Consider the following 19,147-nt stretch of genomic DNA (forward strand, 5'->3'; position numbering starts at 1 on the left):
TTAGAATTTGTCTATCTGCAGCAGAGAATTGTGAAGCGCTGTAAGGGTTGTAGACTATCTGTTACAAAGTTGACTATGCCATCAGAGGGCTGTAAAGTGCTAGACTGCCCACTACATACCACCCTTCCCCCAACATTCCCTCTCATGGGACAGAGCTCTAAATCAGGACTCAGGGCCGTAACTAGGGCTGTGCGATAGGGGGCGGCTGCTCAGGGCGCAATGCTGAAGGGGGATGCAGTTTAGGAATATTTTAGGTTCATTTGGTTAAAATTGGGGGGCGGCATTAGTCTTTCTCGCCCCAGAGTTCTAAGTTACGGCTCTGTCAGGACTGGCCCGCTCAAATTGGGACGTATGCTTATTGGTTCACCCACATAATGGCTCCCTCATCTGTGTACAAGTGATGGGTACATTAATACATAGAAAGTAGGACAAAATGAGCAACTAAATGTAGCAGTAGCAAACCCAGTAACAGAAAATGTCATCACAATATACATATTCATGTTTATTTAATAACATGGTGCAGAGGAACTGCCAATATATAAAAATACAGTTGGCAGACTGTCCTGCTCTCTCCTACCTGTTCTTGTTTCTTTCCCTACCTGTGGTTCCTGGTGTCTCTTGCTCAGTTGCCGCTTATCTGGATCCTGGAATGCTGGGAGCCCTATTTGGAAAAAAAATGAGTACATGAAATTTAGAAAACTCCAATGAGCTCGGGTGTTAAATCAATAGCAGCCACATTTAATAAATTGGCTGCCCCGATATTAAAATACTAGTACTCACATTTAATAAATTAACCTATTTCCCTCCCTCCAAACAGCCCCAGCTATAAATAATAGCATTTACGTTTAATAAATATTGCCATTTCTCATGACCATGCCGGCATTAAATAATACATATTCACATTTAATAAATAGCCCTCTTTCTCAAACTCATCCAGCCCCACATTCAATTAATAGCCCCAAACCACCCCACCATTAAAGGTCCCGGCACCTCACCTTAAATTAATAGGCCCCACAAATAAATTACTAGCACCCACCACTAAATAATTAGCGCCAACCCACAGTCCACCATTAAATTAATAGCCTACCTCCCACCCAAATTAAAGTAGAGAATACCCACCGCCCCAACAATAAATAGCACTTGTGTTTAATAAATCTACCTATTTCCCTCAACCATCACTGCCATTAAATAATACATATTTACTTTTAATAAATTGACCTCATTCTTCACAAACTCACCCCCACATTCAATTAGTAGCCCCCAAACCACCCCATCTTAAAGTAATAGGCTCTGCTATTAAAATAAATTACCCCACCATCACCCCACAAACAAAATCGCACCCTTTAATTAGCCAAAACCTACCTCACACTCATATTAAATTGCCACAAGCCCCCTTTGCCATCACACACACACATTGCATTGTCACAAGCCCCATTTGCCATCACACACAAACAGTACATTTCCACAAGCCCCCTGTGCCATCACACATACACACATTACATTGCCACAAGCCCCCTTTGCCATCACACATACACACATTGCATTGTCACAAGCCCCCTTTGCCATCACACACACACACACACACACACATTACATTGCTATAAGCCCTCTTTGCCATCACACACACACATATTACATTGCCACAAGCCCCCTTTGCCATCACACACAAACATTACAGTGCCACAAGCCCCCTTCGCCATCACACACACAGATATTACATTGCCACAAGCCCCCTTCGCCATCACACACACAGATATTACATTGCTACAAGCCCTCTTTGCCATCACACACACACACACACACACACATTACATTGCCACAAGCCCCATTTGCCACCACACACACACATTACATTGCCACAAGCCCCCTTTGCCACCACACATACACACATTACATTGCTATAAGCCCTCTTTGCCATCACACACACACATTACATTGCCACAAGCCCCTTTGCCATCACACACACACATTACATTGCCACAAGCCCCCCTTTGCCAACGCACAACATTGCCATCAGCCCCCCTGCTGCCCACACACACACAACATTGCCATTAGCCCTCCCCCCTGCAGCCCACACACACACAACATTGCCATCTGCCCCCTCCCCCCTGCTGCCCACACAAACTCGCATTGCTAACATCCCCCCCCCGCCGGCCACACACACACACAACATTGCCATCAGTCCACCCCATGCCGCCCTCACACACACACCATTGCCATCAGCCCCCCTGCTGCCTACACAGACAACATTGTCATCAGCCCTTCCCTGCTGCCATCACACACACACATTACATTGCCCGAAGCCCCCTTTGCCATCACACACAAACATTACATTGCCACAAGCCCCCTTCGCCATCACACACACAGATATTACATTGCCACAAGCCCCCTTTGACATCACACACATTACATTGCTACAAGCCCTCTTTGCCATCACACACACACACACATTACATTGCCACAAGCCCCTTTGCCATCACACACACACATTACATTGCCACAAGCCCCCCTTTGCCAACGCACAACATTGCCATCAGCCCCCCTGCTGCCCACACACACACATTGCCATTAGCCCTCCCCCTGCTGCCCACACACACACAACATTGCCATCCGCCCCCTCCCCCCTGCTGCCCACACAAACTCGCATTGCTAACATCCCCCCCCCCGCCGCCCACACACACACACAACATTGCCATCAGTCCACCCCATGCCGCCCTCACACACACACGCCATTGCAATCAGCCCCCCTGCTGCCTACACAGACAACATTGCCATCAGCCCTTCCCTGCTGCCGTCACACACGCACACAAACCATTGCCATCAGCCTCCCCCATTGCTGCCTACACACACAACATTGCCATCAGCCCCCCCTGCTGCCCACACACACACACACACACACACACACACACACACACACACACACACACACACCCAACATTACCCTTCCCTGCAGCCCTCACACAGCATTGCCATCAGCCCTCCCCACTGCTGCCCACACACACAATTTTGCCATCAGCTCCCCCCCACACACACTCACATCGCAAACAGGTTCCCCCGACTGCTCACACACACACATAGCCAACAGCCCCCCAACGCTGCTCACACACACATTCCCATCAGGCCCCCCCACCACTGCTCTCACACACACACACACACACACACACACACACACATTTCCAACAGGCCCCCCACCACTGCTCTCAGACACACACATTTCCAACAGCCCCCCCCCCACCACTGCTCTCTCACGCACACACACACACACACATTTCCAACAGGCCCCCCCACCACTGCTCTCTCACACACACACACACATTTCCAACAGGCCCCCCACCGCTGCTCTCTCACGCACACACACACACATTTCCAACAGGCCCCCCCACCACTGCTCTCTCTCTCTCACACACACACACACACACACACACATTTCCAACAGGGCCCACCCCTGCGCTCACACTTACCTTTCAGCAGCTTCCAGCGGCACTTCTCTACTCACATGGGACGGCACCTGTCACATGGTGCGCATCCCATGTGATATCTAATTCTCCTGTGATAGGCCGCACATATTGGGAAGGGACCGCAGATCCGTGGCCACTTGCAGGAAGTTGGCTGGTCCCGGGGAAGGGGACCAGTCACCTTCCTTGTTGAAAAAATCACTGCAATTAAAGTAAGAAAAAGAAACATCAGGCGGCCTCATTAGGTCACCGGCCTACAGGGAAATTTCCCGGTAAGGTCTATGACCAATCCGCCCCTGATCACAAGCTAGTAGTTTAAGGAGAGAGAGTGTCTGATTTGTGCAGATGGGTTCAGCTGGATATTCATGCTGCACAGAGCTCTTAGATTTTGCCTGTGGTCATCTTGTTGTAGTCTTTTAAAAAAAAAAAACAATCCACAAAAGAGTCTGACAAATTGCATTGCATCCATAAGGTAACATACTTGCCAACTCTCCCTGAATGTCAGGGAGACTCCCTAAAATAGGGGTGATCTCCCTCACTCCCTGAAGAGTCTGGCATTCTCCCTGATGCTGAGCCAGTACAAGACGTCGTTAGCTTCGCCATCTGTGGCATGATGACACAGTTCAGAAATTGAGTCCTATGTCCATGTATTGATGCCTATGGAGGTGACCATTTTCATGGAGACCAAGATTTAATCAAAGACTGACAGGTAAGACAACATGACTTCAGTAATGGAGACAGATTGGAGACAAATGTAAAAGACACTTCAGTCTCTAGAGATTCAATAGCTGCTTTTCTTTAACGCATAGTTGCCTACTCTCCCGGAATGTCCGAGAGACTCCCGCATTTCTGGGAGGGCTCCTGGGAGAGCAGGGCAACCTCTTGGTTCTCGCCCCTGCGATAAGCGGTGGGGGCGGGGCTTAATTCCGCAAATATCACGTCATCTTAGCCCCACCTCCTGCTGTAATTGGCCGAAATTGTGACGGTTGTTTAGGAGACGGGGTCAAAATGATGCAATTAGTCAAGCCCCACCCCCGTACGCCCACCTCCCCCGGGATCTCCCTGAAGTCAGCGAGGAAAAGTTGGCAAGTATGGGTACTAAACACATTGTAAAGTGCATGATGCGTAACATCTTGTAAACTGTGCATTTACAAATTTAAAAAAAATACAAAAAATGAGCCTTGATATCTTGCCAGTGCTCAAAACGCAGGGGAAATATGATGTATGGAGAAGGCAAAAAATGATAGGCTCTCCCCAGGACCAAGTGAGAAAACAGAGAGGCATAACTTTTTCTTTGATGGGGTGGGGGGGGGGCTTTTTTTATATATATATATATATATATATATATATATATATATATATATATATATATATATATATATATAAATATATATATATATATATATATAAATACAGAGTTTATAAAACATTATATATTAAATAGTGATTCTCAACTTTTTGACAGTTTTTCTTCAACAGTTTCTTTAAAAATTTGAAATGTTGAGAGATATGTTTTTAGGATTTGTTACACTAAAGAACAGTCCAGCTAAACTCAGCCAATACAGTTGAATTTTTACTTTACAAAATAAATCAAAACATTATATTAACATAAATATATAACAAATATTTTAAAAAAATATATATTTAGAAACGGTGAGTTATGATGCTATCACTAATGTGTCCCAGGAATCGTATAAGCGATTCAAATGCATTTCAAATGGTGGCCACTGGGTGGCGCCTGGCACGCTTTCCCAGTAATTTTCGCTGGGTAGAAATGTAAGGGATACCAGCTGCAAAACAAGGCATCATGAGATGCAGCTATTTGAATGCCTTGTATCCACAGTGGAGGTCGTGGATTGATTGAGTGTGCCTACTTGTCGTCTTTGTATAGTCATCGAGGTAGCTGAATGAATAAGTATAAGGTAATTGGTTGGTTTTGCTTGGTTTTTAAAAATTGTATGCTTTAAACTTTTGTAGGAAACATGCAATCGCCTGCAAATAACACTCTTTATCTACCATGCATCTGAAGGGAAACTGTGATGAGAGCAGTAACGTGGCCGCATACACTTTTATATTTCCCCCGATATTGTGTATTTGCATTCATTATATCTATCTCTGCTTAGCTATAAACAATTATACCCAAATGACATTTGTACCAATTGTTTATATGAAGTCCCCATGCTTTCGGATACAGAATAAAAGCGATTATATAAGTTTAGGTAATCACATGCTATATATGACAGCACTGCAAAGGTCAGGACCCAGCGTGGCTTTAAGTATGTATTTCTGTTTTGACCCAGCATGAGCGTATTATTTATTTTATTTATTTGGACTCCATACTAAATATCAGCATTTTTAAGGGAACTGTTCTTAGTTTTTTAAGATTTATCTCTGAATTTTGTGTCAGAGGTGCATATTTAAGAATGTCCACATTTTTAACACCATCCCCACAATCCTTATAGCAAAGATAAGGATTGAAAGTTTGTGTTAATTTATTAAAAAACTTCAACTGGAACAGCTGTCATGAAAAACAGCTTACGTTTTCATTGCCTCTTCTCATGCGATGAAGATTGCGATGCAGTGTCCCCCTTCAAATCCACATGTGCGCATGCGCGACCGAAAACCTTGGGGCATGCACATTGACTGTCAATGACCTGCAGTGTTACAGAGAGCTCTGACGTGGGTCATGTGACGGGGATGGATCATCTGATCCCTCCACACATGCGTTGTGAAGCACGCTCTTCGGAGCAGAGCTGAACACAGTTGAAAACTATCACATAGGGTGGCGGTTCCCAAAGTGTGCGGCGCGGCTCCCAGGGGTGCCACGGCGCTGTCACTCGGGTGCCGCGGGCCAGCCTTAAAAAAAAAAGAGAACAGAGAAACTTACCAATCCGCCGGGCGCCGGGACCCAGCAGCCTCCTCTCTCCCGCAGCTGTCACTGAATATCTACGTCATTGACAGCTGCGGGAGAGAGGAGGCTGCTGGGTCCCAGCGCCCGGCGGATTGGTAAGTTTCTGTGTTCTCTTCTTTTTTTATGGCTGGTGCGGGGCAGTGTGACAGCAGGGGGCAGTGTGACAGCAGGGGGCAGTGTGACAGCAGGGGGCAGTGTGACAGCAGGGGGCAGTGTGACAGCAGAGGGGGACGGGGAGCAGCGTGACAGAGGGCTGCAGAGGGGGCAGCGTGACAGGGGGCTGCAGAGGGGGCAGCGTGCCTGGGGGCAGAGTGCCTGGATGCAGAGGGGGGCAGCGTGAGAGAGGGCAGAGGAGGGGGAGAGGGTGACAGAGCAGAGGAGGGGGGAGAGTGTGACAGAGCAGAGGAGGGGGGACAGCGTGACAGAGGGGGCAGGGGGCAGCGTGCCTGGGTGCAGAGGGGGCAGCGTGCCTGGGTGCAGAGGGGGCAGCGTGCCTGGATGCAGAGGGGCATTTTTGCATACAACTAAATAAGTATTTTTGTCGTGACCTAAATACTTATTACAATTTTTTGTCCCAACTACTTCTAAAACAGGACTGCTCAGTAATTATTTTGGAGGGGTGCCTTGAAAAAATTTGGAGACTCTAAGGGTTCCGCGAACTGCAAAAGTTTGGGAACCACTGACATAGGGTAATGTAGCCTGCCTGAGCTGTATGTGCCTCAGCTGGCGTACATTACTGTATGTGTAAAAGCATTTTCAGTACTTGTTAAATTGCGGTAAATAGACATCTACGGGGACTGCTATGCATTTCGGAAAAAAAATGCAAAGCGGCGATGCTCTGTTGATAGATTTGGAACATACTTCAATTTGTGTCTGTTCCCCCGAAAACAGCCGTTCTCTGGGAATTGACATGAAAATTAGCTATAATAAATAGCCCCCACATTGGTGATGTAACCCAGTTATAATATATCTTACTATCATAATGTATACATATGTTATATTTTGATGTGATGCTCAATACAATATTTTAATATATTATCCTTCTACTATTGCACAGTTTGATTCTGAATTTACTCTTTCCACTCATGTTGGGATAGGAATTGTTTTTTACTTAATACCATACTTGCCTACATTCGGCAAGTGTAGTCCAGGAGAGGGGCGTGACTATAGAGCAACAGAAATGCCGTTTTGTTGAGGGGGGTGCGGCGAAAATGACGCGATTCACAGCAAATCGCGTCTTTTGGGCTAGGCAGTTGCAGGATGCGGGAGACTTGCCTGCTCTCCCAGGAGACCGTGAGACCGACCCGAATTTCAGGAGTCTCCCGAACATTTCGGGAGAGTTGGCAAGTATGCTTAATACTAGTAATTCTTACTACCATTTCTAACATTTCCTAGATCAGCAGTCCAAGATCAAACACTTGAATACCGCTGCCTTACAGCTGATCCATTCACCTACCCAAAACACCTGCTGCTTTTACTTTTTGATACTCTTCGTGTATTAAAAAGAACTATGGTTATCTTCTTTGTCTGGAAACATCTTTCTGGATAAATTTATTTTCTTCTTCCTTTATAACTGAAGCCAATTCGCCTCAATTTGTTAGATATACACAAGCTAAACATGCAAGTAAATTGGGAAAGGCATAACAGATAAACATGAAACTAAACATTATGTACAGATGAATTGTGTTTATTTGAAACAAATTGGGCTGATTGCTTGGTACACATGGTACTCTAAGCTCACTAATGAACCCATACATACATTATCCTGCCAGACCTTTAGTGGTTACCATTTCAGCTCTACCTCCAAAAGACCTGTGGCCTCTCCTTTTCTTTAGCTGTACACATATTCAGCTTATCTGTTCCTTTAGATTTCAGTATCATCTATATAGAGCCAAAATAGTATTTTAAGTAAGTTTATGGCGCCAATGCCCAACATTGGTAATATGTAGAATGCATGAATGGCTTAGTGTAAATGTACTCACTAGAGAGCTGACAATCTAGTGGAAAAAGGGCACAGTTGAGACAAAATGGACTAGTGGGACTCAGGGTGGAGATTGGGACAGTTATGAGGGTGTACCAGTGTGATTAGTATAAAGAAGAAGGGTTGGCTACAATAAAGAGTTGAGTTTTCAGAAAGTGTGTAAAGATTTAAGTGCTGGGGAACAGTCTCATGGGGCGTGGTAGGGACTGATGGGTGTAACAACATGGGAGACGTCTTGTAAGTGGGAATGAAAGATGATTGTCAGAGACCTAGACCTAGTGTAGGTTAGTCGTGGATCTAAGAGGGTATGAGTAGGATTAATTTGAGGTGAAGTTGAGATGTATGAAGGGGTGGCGTTGGTTACGGCTTTGTAGGTAAGTAATTTGAATTGGATTGTAGAGGATATGGGGGGAGGGCGCAGTGTAGTTTTGCAGAGTTATTTGGCAACATGGAGTGGTGATAGAGGAAGATTATTCTTGCCGCAGCATTTAGGACAGATTGAAGCAGGGATAAGTGAATGAAGGGGAATTCAAGCTAGGGGGAGGTTGCAGTAGTCGAGGTAGGAAATAAAGAGAAGAGTTTTGGTTGCAGCTTGAGTAAGAAAAGGAAGTATTCTAGCAATATTCTAACAAGGTGGAGGTGACAGCATTGGAAAAAAGTATGGATGTGAGAAGTAAAATAGGAGATGGAGTCGAGGGTGACACCAAGGCGTTGCGCTTGGGAGTCTGAGAATATTGTGGTGGTGTTAACAATGATGGAGATATGAGGGTAGGTGCTGACTCTGGGAGTAGGAAAGATGATCAGCACCGTTTTGGACATGTTGACCTTTAGGTAGCATTGGAAAATTCATCTGGTGATGGCACAGAGAGACACAGTATAGTAAAGTGGGTAGAGGTCAGGGGAGAAGAGGTTGATTTGAGTGCTGTCAGCACATACGTGTTATAGGAGGTTGCATGAGCAGATTAGTTCACCAAGAGGTGATATGTGTAGTGAAAAAAGCAGAGGACTGAAAACACTTCTGGGATCTCAGTACTGGCAGGAGAGGATGTGCCAGCGGTAGAAGGAGTGGTTGAATAGGTAGGAAGAGAACTAGGAAAGAACTGTATCATGAAGTCCAATGGATTGGAAGGTGTGCAGGAAAGAGGGTTATCAGTGGTGTCGAAAGAGAAGAAATGACCCAAGGCAGTGTTCTCCCCAGAAAATTTTTCCAGCCAGGTAGCTTTAAGAATTAGCCGGGTGGGGGCAGTTGTAATATTTTGCAATAACAGTGAAAAATGTTGGATGTTATTTCCCACACCTGCCAGGACTGGTCAGACTGGTGGTCAGTGGTCTAACACACACTGCTGGGTGTAGTGCTCACATAGTGCCTGTTCTAATAGGAGAAGCAATGGTTTATTGTATTATAATAGGCCTCTGTTGGGCTCCAAGAGCCGGGTGACAAGTAAAACCAGCCGGGTGGAGCACCTGGGAAATATTGCAACAGTACTTGGAAAACATTCACTACCACACAGGGTTACATATTACAAATGAAAGTTGAGAAACCAGCATACACAGTAAACCCCTAAACCTACCCACCTAGGTTCATTAGAAAAAAACAGAGAATAGAACAATATAATCCAGATGCTTTGCATAAGAACAACCAGAATTAGTTTAGATACTTAAGGCAAAGTTGTCAGGAACACTATGTTAATAATAGGAGCTACTCTTCAAAGTAAATCACACACAGATTTATTCTTCCGGAGCATCTCCTATAACTTGGTGTTCCCTTTGCAAAATCACTCTATGGGGAAGATTTATATGGCTGCCACTGCTAGAAAAAATAAAAAGCTGTGATCATGCAGTGGCAGTGGAAGAAGGGCATGCGGTTTAATGCAATGAACTTTCCAAAGTCTCTCCGCTTACTACATTATGGGGTAAATGTATCATACTCCGGTTTGTACAAGTCGCCCTATATGTCATGTGACTGTTTGCATGATAATGATATGACAATTAGCAAACTGGTCTTCTTGAAGGTTATATATATATATATATATATATATATATATATATATATATATATATATATATATATATATTCTACACTAGCATGCAAAAGTCTTTGGCCAAGGGAAATAATTGTTAATAAAAGACAAAATGTAGTGAAATAATAAAAATGTTTATTCATAATTATGCTTCACATGATATTGTAAAACTATTTATAATTTTATAGTATAACATAGATTTCAGATTACATTTGACTTGCGCGTATCACTGCTTCACATAATTTGTGCATTCGAGACTCCAACTTTTCTAAAGTTTCGTAAATTATGCCTTTCCAGACCTCGTTTAGACATTCCCATATGTTTTTTTATTATTTGTTGTAGCCATTACACAAACCTTTCTGTTTTATTCATCCCAGAGTTTCTCAGTGGGATTAAGATCAGGGGGTAAATGTATCAAGCTGAGAGTTTTCCGGTGGGTTTGAAAAGTGGAGATGTTGCCTATAGCAACCAATCAGATTCTAGATCTCATTTTGTAGAATGTAAATGATGGCTAGAATCTGATTGGTTTTTCAAACATGTCGGAAAACTATCAGCTTGATACATTTACCCCCAGGAGACTGAGGAGGACATGTCATAATTTGTAGAACTTCCTGCTTTTCTTTACTTTTCAAATAATTGATACACAGTTTAGATGTGTACTTAGGGTCGTTATCTTGTTTCATGATGAACCCCTTTCCAACATTGGTACATCACACTGTACCAAGGTCCACTTGGTACAGTGTGATGTACTAAAGAACTGTGGTATTGTTTCTTATCCATAGTTGATGTTATTTAAAGTAAATATCCAACCGTGAGGTGGGAGGTGGCTGTTCCCATCATGTTCATTCTTATTCTCTGCTTTATACATGTAAATGTTCACACAAAACCTGGTTAGGTGCAATTAAAATGTAATAATGCAAATAATTAATTAGTTACCTTGGATGCAGGCATATTTCTTTGTTCTTTTGTTGTTTAGTAATCAATGCATCGCTGTGTGCTCTCCGATTTTAATTATAGACATAAATCTCATTCTGTGCAAATAAACAAGACACTACTACTTGCAATACAATATTGATAGTATAGTATATTATAGTAGTAAAAGTATGTTGATAATTTACTGCATTGCTTCATTAAAATCCATAAAAGATAAAATCTAAAGACTCTGACCTAGCCCTCACCCCATTGTGGAGCACTTTGCCAGATAACAGCAGCATTTTGACGATTGTTTCGTCCACATTAGCCTTATCAAAGCAGAATACCATATACAGTAAAAGAATATTTTTGTACTTTAAAAATCAATTGTTAATGTGTATTGAATCAACTCCATCATAGACCATTAATTTGTGAACTACACAATCAGAATCGCAGCCTGCTCTCTTTCTCCCCGTTGAGAACTTTAATTAACGACCTCCAGACCTCTAAAACAAATCAATTTATAATCGTTACTTTGTTGTGCCTTTATATGTGAAACCAGTTTAAGAGAGCTCTTTGAAGTCTTAATCGTGGATAATGTCTTCAACGTCTCATTTCTCTAATAGTTTTGCCAATGTAACCTACAGGGGCATTGCATCTGGTATGCCATAAAGCAATTTCTACAATTAATGAATTGTTTAACATAATCTTGCTTTTCATGATGAAAAAAAAAATCCTTCCTTGTTAATTTTTACACTCAGACTGCAGTGTCCACATGGATAATTGCCAACTAGTTTCACAGTGAGATATGTTTTATATTCACTGGGACATGTTTTTCAAAGTCACATCTGAATTACTTTATGTGGGTCAAGTTACAAATATCTTGCAATTGGAGATAGGACTTTAAGATGAATCAATTGCCTAGTGTGGTTTAATTATTTCAGACATTGGGGAAAAAATTTAAAGAAAATGAATTCTATCTACATTCTTTCTCTGATAGTGAACAAATAATTTCCCTTTGCTTAGAGTCCTTGCTTTATCCTAAGCTTTAAGGATATTCACTGCACAAGTCTATCACAGAGTTTAGCTGCTGACAATTCAAAGTCTGATAAATCTTTCAATGTTGCCCGGTCTTTGCAGGGGGTTATAACTGTTTCAAGCTCCGCATCATCTTAGATGCAAAGAAAGCTAAAAAAAAATTACCCCACCCAAAATAAAATGTAATGCGGTTATGAGTGTGTGCCATTTGCCTTCCTGAAACCAGTCTTCATGCCAATAAGTGTTTAGGTCCCTGCCCTATTAACTTCCCATTTATACAAATGTGAAGTTCTCAGCAGAGGGGCAATAACACCCACAGTCTGTTTAAAACAGGCAGTGGTTAGTGTATAGGGCAGCATAGCATGGGACCATTACAAAGCAGTCTTTTTTTATTTTAACTCATTAAACACCAACCAGTGCAACATTTTTAGTTTTGGGTGGAGCTATCCAATAAGTAAAGTGAAAATTGCAGATAAGCACATTTTAAAAGGCTGACTATGGAAAGAAGTCAGGTCTTAAATAAAATATATATAAAATCTCCTGTTTTTATACAAACATATTCTAAACACACTCTTTATAACACTGGGCATGGGTGGGTGGGGGTTGCAGAAGAGATAGTGTTACCATAAATGTCTAATAGTAGACAATGGTTGTTATTTAATAACATGTTGTGAAGATTAATGATGTGCTGTAACCCATATAACCACTCAGAAGATTGCTTTTTGCAGCGTGCTCCAACCAATCAAAGTGAATATCTGATTTGGTTGCATTGAAACACAGTGCACCATTGCATATGTGCCATGTTAAATATGCCCCAATATTATTTGTACAACTTTTATAATATAATTTGATAGCCATAGTACTAATAACTCATTAATGAAATTAAACTAGATAACAGTTGATGAAATTAAAATAAAATATTAGTAAATGCGAACCCAGCCCCTCATTCAGGTACTAACTCCCTTGTCTGTTCTTACTACTAGTATTTTGCTATAATTCTTGCAGAGCTGTTACATTTAACAAACATATTTAACATAAAGTAAACAAGAGACAAAGAATGTTAAATAAAGTGTTTTTATTTGGGAAGAAGCACTATATAAATTATTATCATATTTGAGCTATATTCTTTTTACTTGTTCACAGACATGAATTATGCACGCTTTCTGACAGCGGTGAGTGCGGCCAGACAAGTCTCACCTATAAGAGCCATGAGTAAGTACACTATTGGCAAATCTTGACTTACCAATTAAAATGGTAGACTAATGGCATTATTTCTCGTAGATAGATCATTTGTAACATTGTATCATTTGTAAACAGCCTGGTGGAGCTACACTATGAGAACACTATGTTAAAAATCACTCTGTGGGGGAGATTTATATGGCTGCCACTGCTAGAAAAAGTAAAAAACTGTGATCATGAAAAAGCAGTGGAAGGACATGCGGTTTAATGCTATGAACTTTCCAAAGTCTCTGCTCACTACACTATATGTCATGTGACTGTTTGCATGGTAATATATATATATATATATATATATATATATATATATATATATATATATTCTACACTAGCATGCAAAAGTCTTTGGCCAAGGGAAATAATTGTTAATAAAAGATAAAATGTGGCAAAATAATAAAAATGTTTATTCATAATAATGCTTCACATGATATTGTAACATTGCAAAACTATTTATAATTTTATAGCATAACATAGATTTCAGATTAAATTTGACTTGTGCGTATCACTGCTTCACATACAATGGGCATATGAGCACCAGAACTGGACCAATGGAAGAAGGTTGGCCTGGTCTGAGGAATCACATTTTCATTTACATTATGTGGACAGCAGGCGCATGTGCATTGTTTACCCGGAGAAAAGATGGTGTCAGGATACACTTTGGGAAGAATGCCATCCAGCGGAGGCAGTGTGATGCTCTGGCAATGTTCTACTGGGAAACCTTGGGTCCTGGCATTCATGTGTATGGTACTTTGACATGTACCACCTACCTAAACATTGTTGCAGACCAAGGACAAGCCTTCATGGCAACGGTATTGCCTGATGGCAGTGGCCTTTTTTAGCAGGATAATGCTTCCTGCAAAAATTGTTCAGGAATGGTTTTGAAAACGACAGAGTTCAAGGTGTGGACTTGGCCTTCAAATTTCCTAGATCTCAATCCTATTGAGCATCTCTGGGATGTGCTGGAAACACAAGTTTGAGGCATGGAGGCCCCACCTTGCAATTACAGGACTCTAAGGATCTGCTGCTAACGGTTACCACAGGACACCTTCAGAGGTCTTGTGGAGTCAATGCTTCAATCAATCAGAGCTGTTTTGGCGGCACAAGGGGGACCTACACAATATTAGACACCTTGCCTGTCCGGCACTAGCAAAATTCAAGTCACTGAATGCACAGTATTTCACGGCAAAGATCAGGCACCTCTTACAGAGACTCTGTTTTTTCCCTGATAGTGAGAGTGAATCCACTGCCTAGCAGCCTTTTAAACACAGCTGACAGGTGTCAGCACTAATCAGTCTCAATGGAGCCCACCCTTCTCTCTCCATCTACAACCCCAGGAAACCTTTTACCAGCTTTTGGTTTATGTTTGTGAAATTAATTTAAGATTATTGTTAACACTGTATTGTATAATATTGAAGATATTACTTGATGTTACTTCACCGTTTCCTAATGTCTCCCTTGTTCCTACATCTCTTTCACGTCTCCTTTATGTACTTACATTTTCTCTAATATCTCTTGCCCCTTGGACTTTTCATAATGTATTTCCTTTGTTTCTTCACCACACGTTTCTCCTTTCACTTATCTATTGCCTTTGTTTGCAAGGAGTTCCTGATTGGGGGTTGAACCCATTTTTGCTGTTTGTGGAACATTATACTTACAAACTAGTCAACTTTACTCTACAATCATAATCAGATTAGAATAAAGAATATTTTTTCAATAATTACATGTTGTTGCTACTGTGTGTAATGCAATTCTGTATTGTTGTTTATTAATTAATTGTCTTGTGCGTAGATAGTCCCGGTATGTACCTGGAGTAGATGAATATATCTTAATGACAAGAGGTCATATGCAAAATGTATATATATGGTAAATAGTATTTGTAAACTGTAGAGTCAGCAGTGTCTGTAAATCTTATAGTCACATGCTCTGTAAACAAAGTGGCTGCTTGTAGAGCATGTGACCAGTGGGGAAAAGCACATACCAGCCCACGTCAAACACTGGACATATACAGTATAATACAATATTTACCATTATTTAAAGATAGGAGAGCGTGTGTTTATAATAATGTGTGTACATTTATTATAAGGTATTGTAAAGTTAGCTATAAGCTATAGTAAGATAATAGAGATGTATATTAGCAAGTCCCCCGCTGTAAAATTGTGATCACTGACCCCCAGCCCAGTAAACATACGCAATAAAAGCTGACAAGTAATTTACAAGCAGGCATCAATTTGCTATGTTTGTCACACATGTATATAGTGTAAGAATAACTGCTGATCGATATGCTCTAGAGAAATGCATTCTGCTCCATAACATAATTTGCACATATTAACCTCATGTCACATTGTTTAATAGCTCTTGCAATATATCAGATTTTTATGGCTTGTCTTAACTTATATTGGAGGAGCATAAATATTATTTGTAGGCATTTGGTGCATTATATCAGGCTTGGCTAACCTGTGACACTCCAGGTGTTGTGAAACTACAAGCACCAGCATGCTTTGTCAATATATAGCAGCTTATTGCTAGAAGGGTATGCTGGGACTTGCAGCATGGTAGATGGAGTCACAGCAATTGTCAGTGGAACTAACACACAAGTAAGCAAAGCATTGCACTGGTAGTGGGGGCAAACACGTAGGCAGAGTCAGCCTTACCCCCAAAAATTGGTTCTAAATTCCCAATGCCCTTTGTACCTGGGGCAGGTGTGACTTTCATACATACAAACACATGCTTTTAAATATTACTATGATTGATTGTAAACACATGAACATGAACAACTAAAAAATGCATTTTTAGAATTGAATTGAATTGACCTGGAGTGTAGTGAAAATGCTATGATGATATCATCACCCTAAAAGCATACTTGCCAACTCTCCCGGAACGTCCGGGAGACTCCCGCATTTTGCGTGAGTCTCCCGGACTCCCAAGAGAGTGTGGCAATCTCCCTGATCTGCCCAGAAGTGGGCAGAATACGGTTGAAACGCCGCGATTCATCTGGCCCCACCCCCACTGTAAAATGACGCGATTTGCGTCATTAAGTCACGGGGGCGGGGCTAAAATGACGCGTTTTTCGGGGCCCCGCCCCTTACACGCCCACCTCCTACTGGCAGCTCCCGGAAAAAAAATATGAAATGTTGCCAAATATGCCTAAAAGTTCACTAGATATCACTGTATAATGTTTATAGCGACATAGGCAGAGATAGATTTTAGTTAGATTAGATGTTAAATATGTGATTTGTATGCTGTAGCTAAAAAATCTCAGTAAAAATACTTTATTGAAAAAAATGCATTTTTTTTTTGTCAAATTAAACATCAATACTCCTAAATGTGCCATACAAAAAGTATTGTAAGTAAAACAAACCACTGTTTTACTTAATAATTCTCCAAGTACTAGTGATAAATATACAAAGCATAGAGCATCTTAGTGACAACCAATACACAGAGCATCTAGAGAGCAACTTAATGATTACAATATACCCGGGATGAACGGATTATCGCAATCCGAGCCCACCGAACAGTGCGGATCCGAGGGCGATCCGAGCACTGTTTCGGGTATTTCCGGCGCCGAGAAAAACTGAAAACGAGGCTGAGTCCAAATCCCGCCGTCGGATCTCGCAATACTCGGATTCTATAAATTCCCCGCTTGCCGCCGCCATCTTCACTCGGGCATTGATCAGGGAAGAGGGAGGGTGTGTTAGGTGGTCCTCTGTCCTGCTCTTTCTCGTGCTGTGCTGTGTCCTGCTCAGTCCAGTGGTGCTGTGTCCTGTGCTGTGTCCTGCTCAGTCCAGTGGTGCTGTGTCCTGTGCTGTGTCCTGCTCAGTCCAGTGGTGCTGTGTCCTGTGCTCTGTCCTGCTGAGTTCAGTGGTGCTGTGTCCTGCTGAGTTCAGTGGTGCTTTGTCCAGTGCTCTGTCCTGCTGAGTTCAGTGGTGCTTTGTCCAGTGCTCTGTCCTGCTGAGTTCAGTGGTGCTGTGTCCTGCTCAGTCCAGTGGTGCTTTGTCCAGTGCTCTGTCCTGCTGAGTCCAGTGGTGCTGTGTCCTGTGCTCTGTCCTGCTAAGTCCATTGGTATAAAAAAATTATATTTTTTTTTTATAAAAAAAAAGTATACAAAAATTAGTACTGCAATATCTAACTACGTTCACTGTTCCTGCAGTAAAAAGGAATTTCTACTGCAATATATAACTACGTTCCCTGTTCCGGCAGTCCAGAAAAATTAGTACTGCAATATTAAATTACGTTCACTGTTCCTGCAGTCCAGAAAAATTAGTACTGCAATATTTAACTACGTTCACTGTTCCTGCAGTCAAAAAAAAATTAGTACTGCAATATTTAACTACGTTCATTTTTCCTGCAGTATAAAGGAATTTGTACTGCTATATAACTCCAGTCCAGTGGTACTGTCCTGTGCCGCATATAAATTTTAAAGCCTTTGCCGGGTGTGTGTGGTTTAGGGGTACGCTCTCTTGTGCTGCATATAATGGAGTACAAAAATTTGGAGGATAAAGTAGGGAAAGATCAAGAACCACTTCCTCCTAATGCTGAAGCTGCTTCCACTAGTCATGACACAGACGATGAAATGCCATCAACTTCGTCTGCCAAGGCCGATGCCCAATCTCCTAGTAGAGGGCATGTAAAATCCAAAAAGCCAAAGTTCACTAAAATTAGCAAAAAAACAAAACCTTTTGGCCTAAAAACAATATTGTGAGGTGTTCAGAATAGACTGGAAATGAGTGGAAATGAATGTGAGGTTAATAATAGTGTAGGAGTGAAAAAAAAAAAAAAATATGGATTTTGGCACTTTTTATGCTTTTTAAAAAAAAAAAAATCAGAACCCTAAATCAGAACCAAAACCTTGAGTGGGGTGTTTTGGCAAAACCAATCAGAACACGAAAAGTGACCGGTGCACACCCGTACAATATACCACCATAGAATATACAGAGCATCCTGGTGACCACCATATAATACTGAGAGCATCCTAGTAACCGCCATACAGTTGTATTGCAAATATTATCCCCTAATGCCAAAAGTGAAATTTCATCCTGCAACAGTCAAAAAAATAACAGTTGAGAGGCAGTGTATAACTAAGTAGAATTTTTCGTTGATACTAGGCCCAGATATGGTACCTAGTGCAGTAAGTTTGAGGAAGAGCGTGGCCCAGTCAGTTGCCAGGGTCTTGATCACAGATACTGTAGTGCAGGGTTTACCAAACCCAGTCCTCAGGGCTCCCCAACAGTGCAGGTTTTCCGGATCACATGTGACATAATTAGGACCACCTGTGGATCTGTTACAATGTGTCAGTCAGTAATCAATACACCTGTGCTCCAGCAAGGAGATATGGAAAACCTGCACTGTTAGGGAGCCCTGAGGACTGTGTTTGGGAAACCCTGCTGTAGAGCATTAGTTATCCCAAGATTAATACAGAATTTGGCTTTTAAATGGAGCAGCAGCTATCCACAACTGATTCTTCAGTATAACCTTGAAATTGTTCTTGGAAACATTTTCCAAAATATATTCCCTAAGTATATATAAGATTATAGTAACACAATATAATTAGGTTTTTTGGATATTTGTTGTTATTATGAATTCTTTAATTCTCTAC

General features: G+C 41.8%; 1 protein-coding gene across 3 annotated transcripts in view; it reads left to right on the forward strand.

The window, feature by feature from the left end:
- AADAT (aminoadipate aminotransferase) overlaps positions 1 to 19,147 on the forward strand; it is a 76,995-nt gene that overhangs the window by 8,369 nt on the left and 49,479 nt on the right. For 2 of the 3 annotated variants that reach the window (XM_075197726.1, XM_075197717.1), the window contains exon 2: positions 13,462 to 13,530. In XM_075197726.1, coding sequence (XP_075053827.1) covers positions 13,464 to 13,530 — 67 coding nt within the window. In that variant the 5' untranslated portion in view covers positions 13,462 to 13,463. Of the gene's footprint in view, positions 1 to 5,245; positions 5,378 to 13,461; positions 13,531 to 19,147 lie in introns of those variants that run through there. The other variant, XM_075197722.1, reaches the window with a different exon arrangement.

The sequence above is a fragment of the Mixophyes fleayi genome, chromosome 1 (genome assembly GCF_038048845.1).
Source record: "Mixophyes fleayi isolate aMixFle1 chromosome 1, aMixFle1.hap1, whole genome shotgun sequence".
NCBI classification, from domain to species: domain Eukaryota; kingdom Metazoa; phylum Chordata; class Amphibia; order Anura; family Limnodynastidae; genus Mixophyes; species Mixophyes fleayi.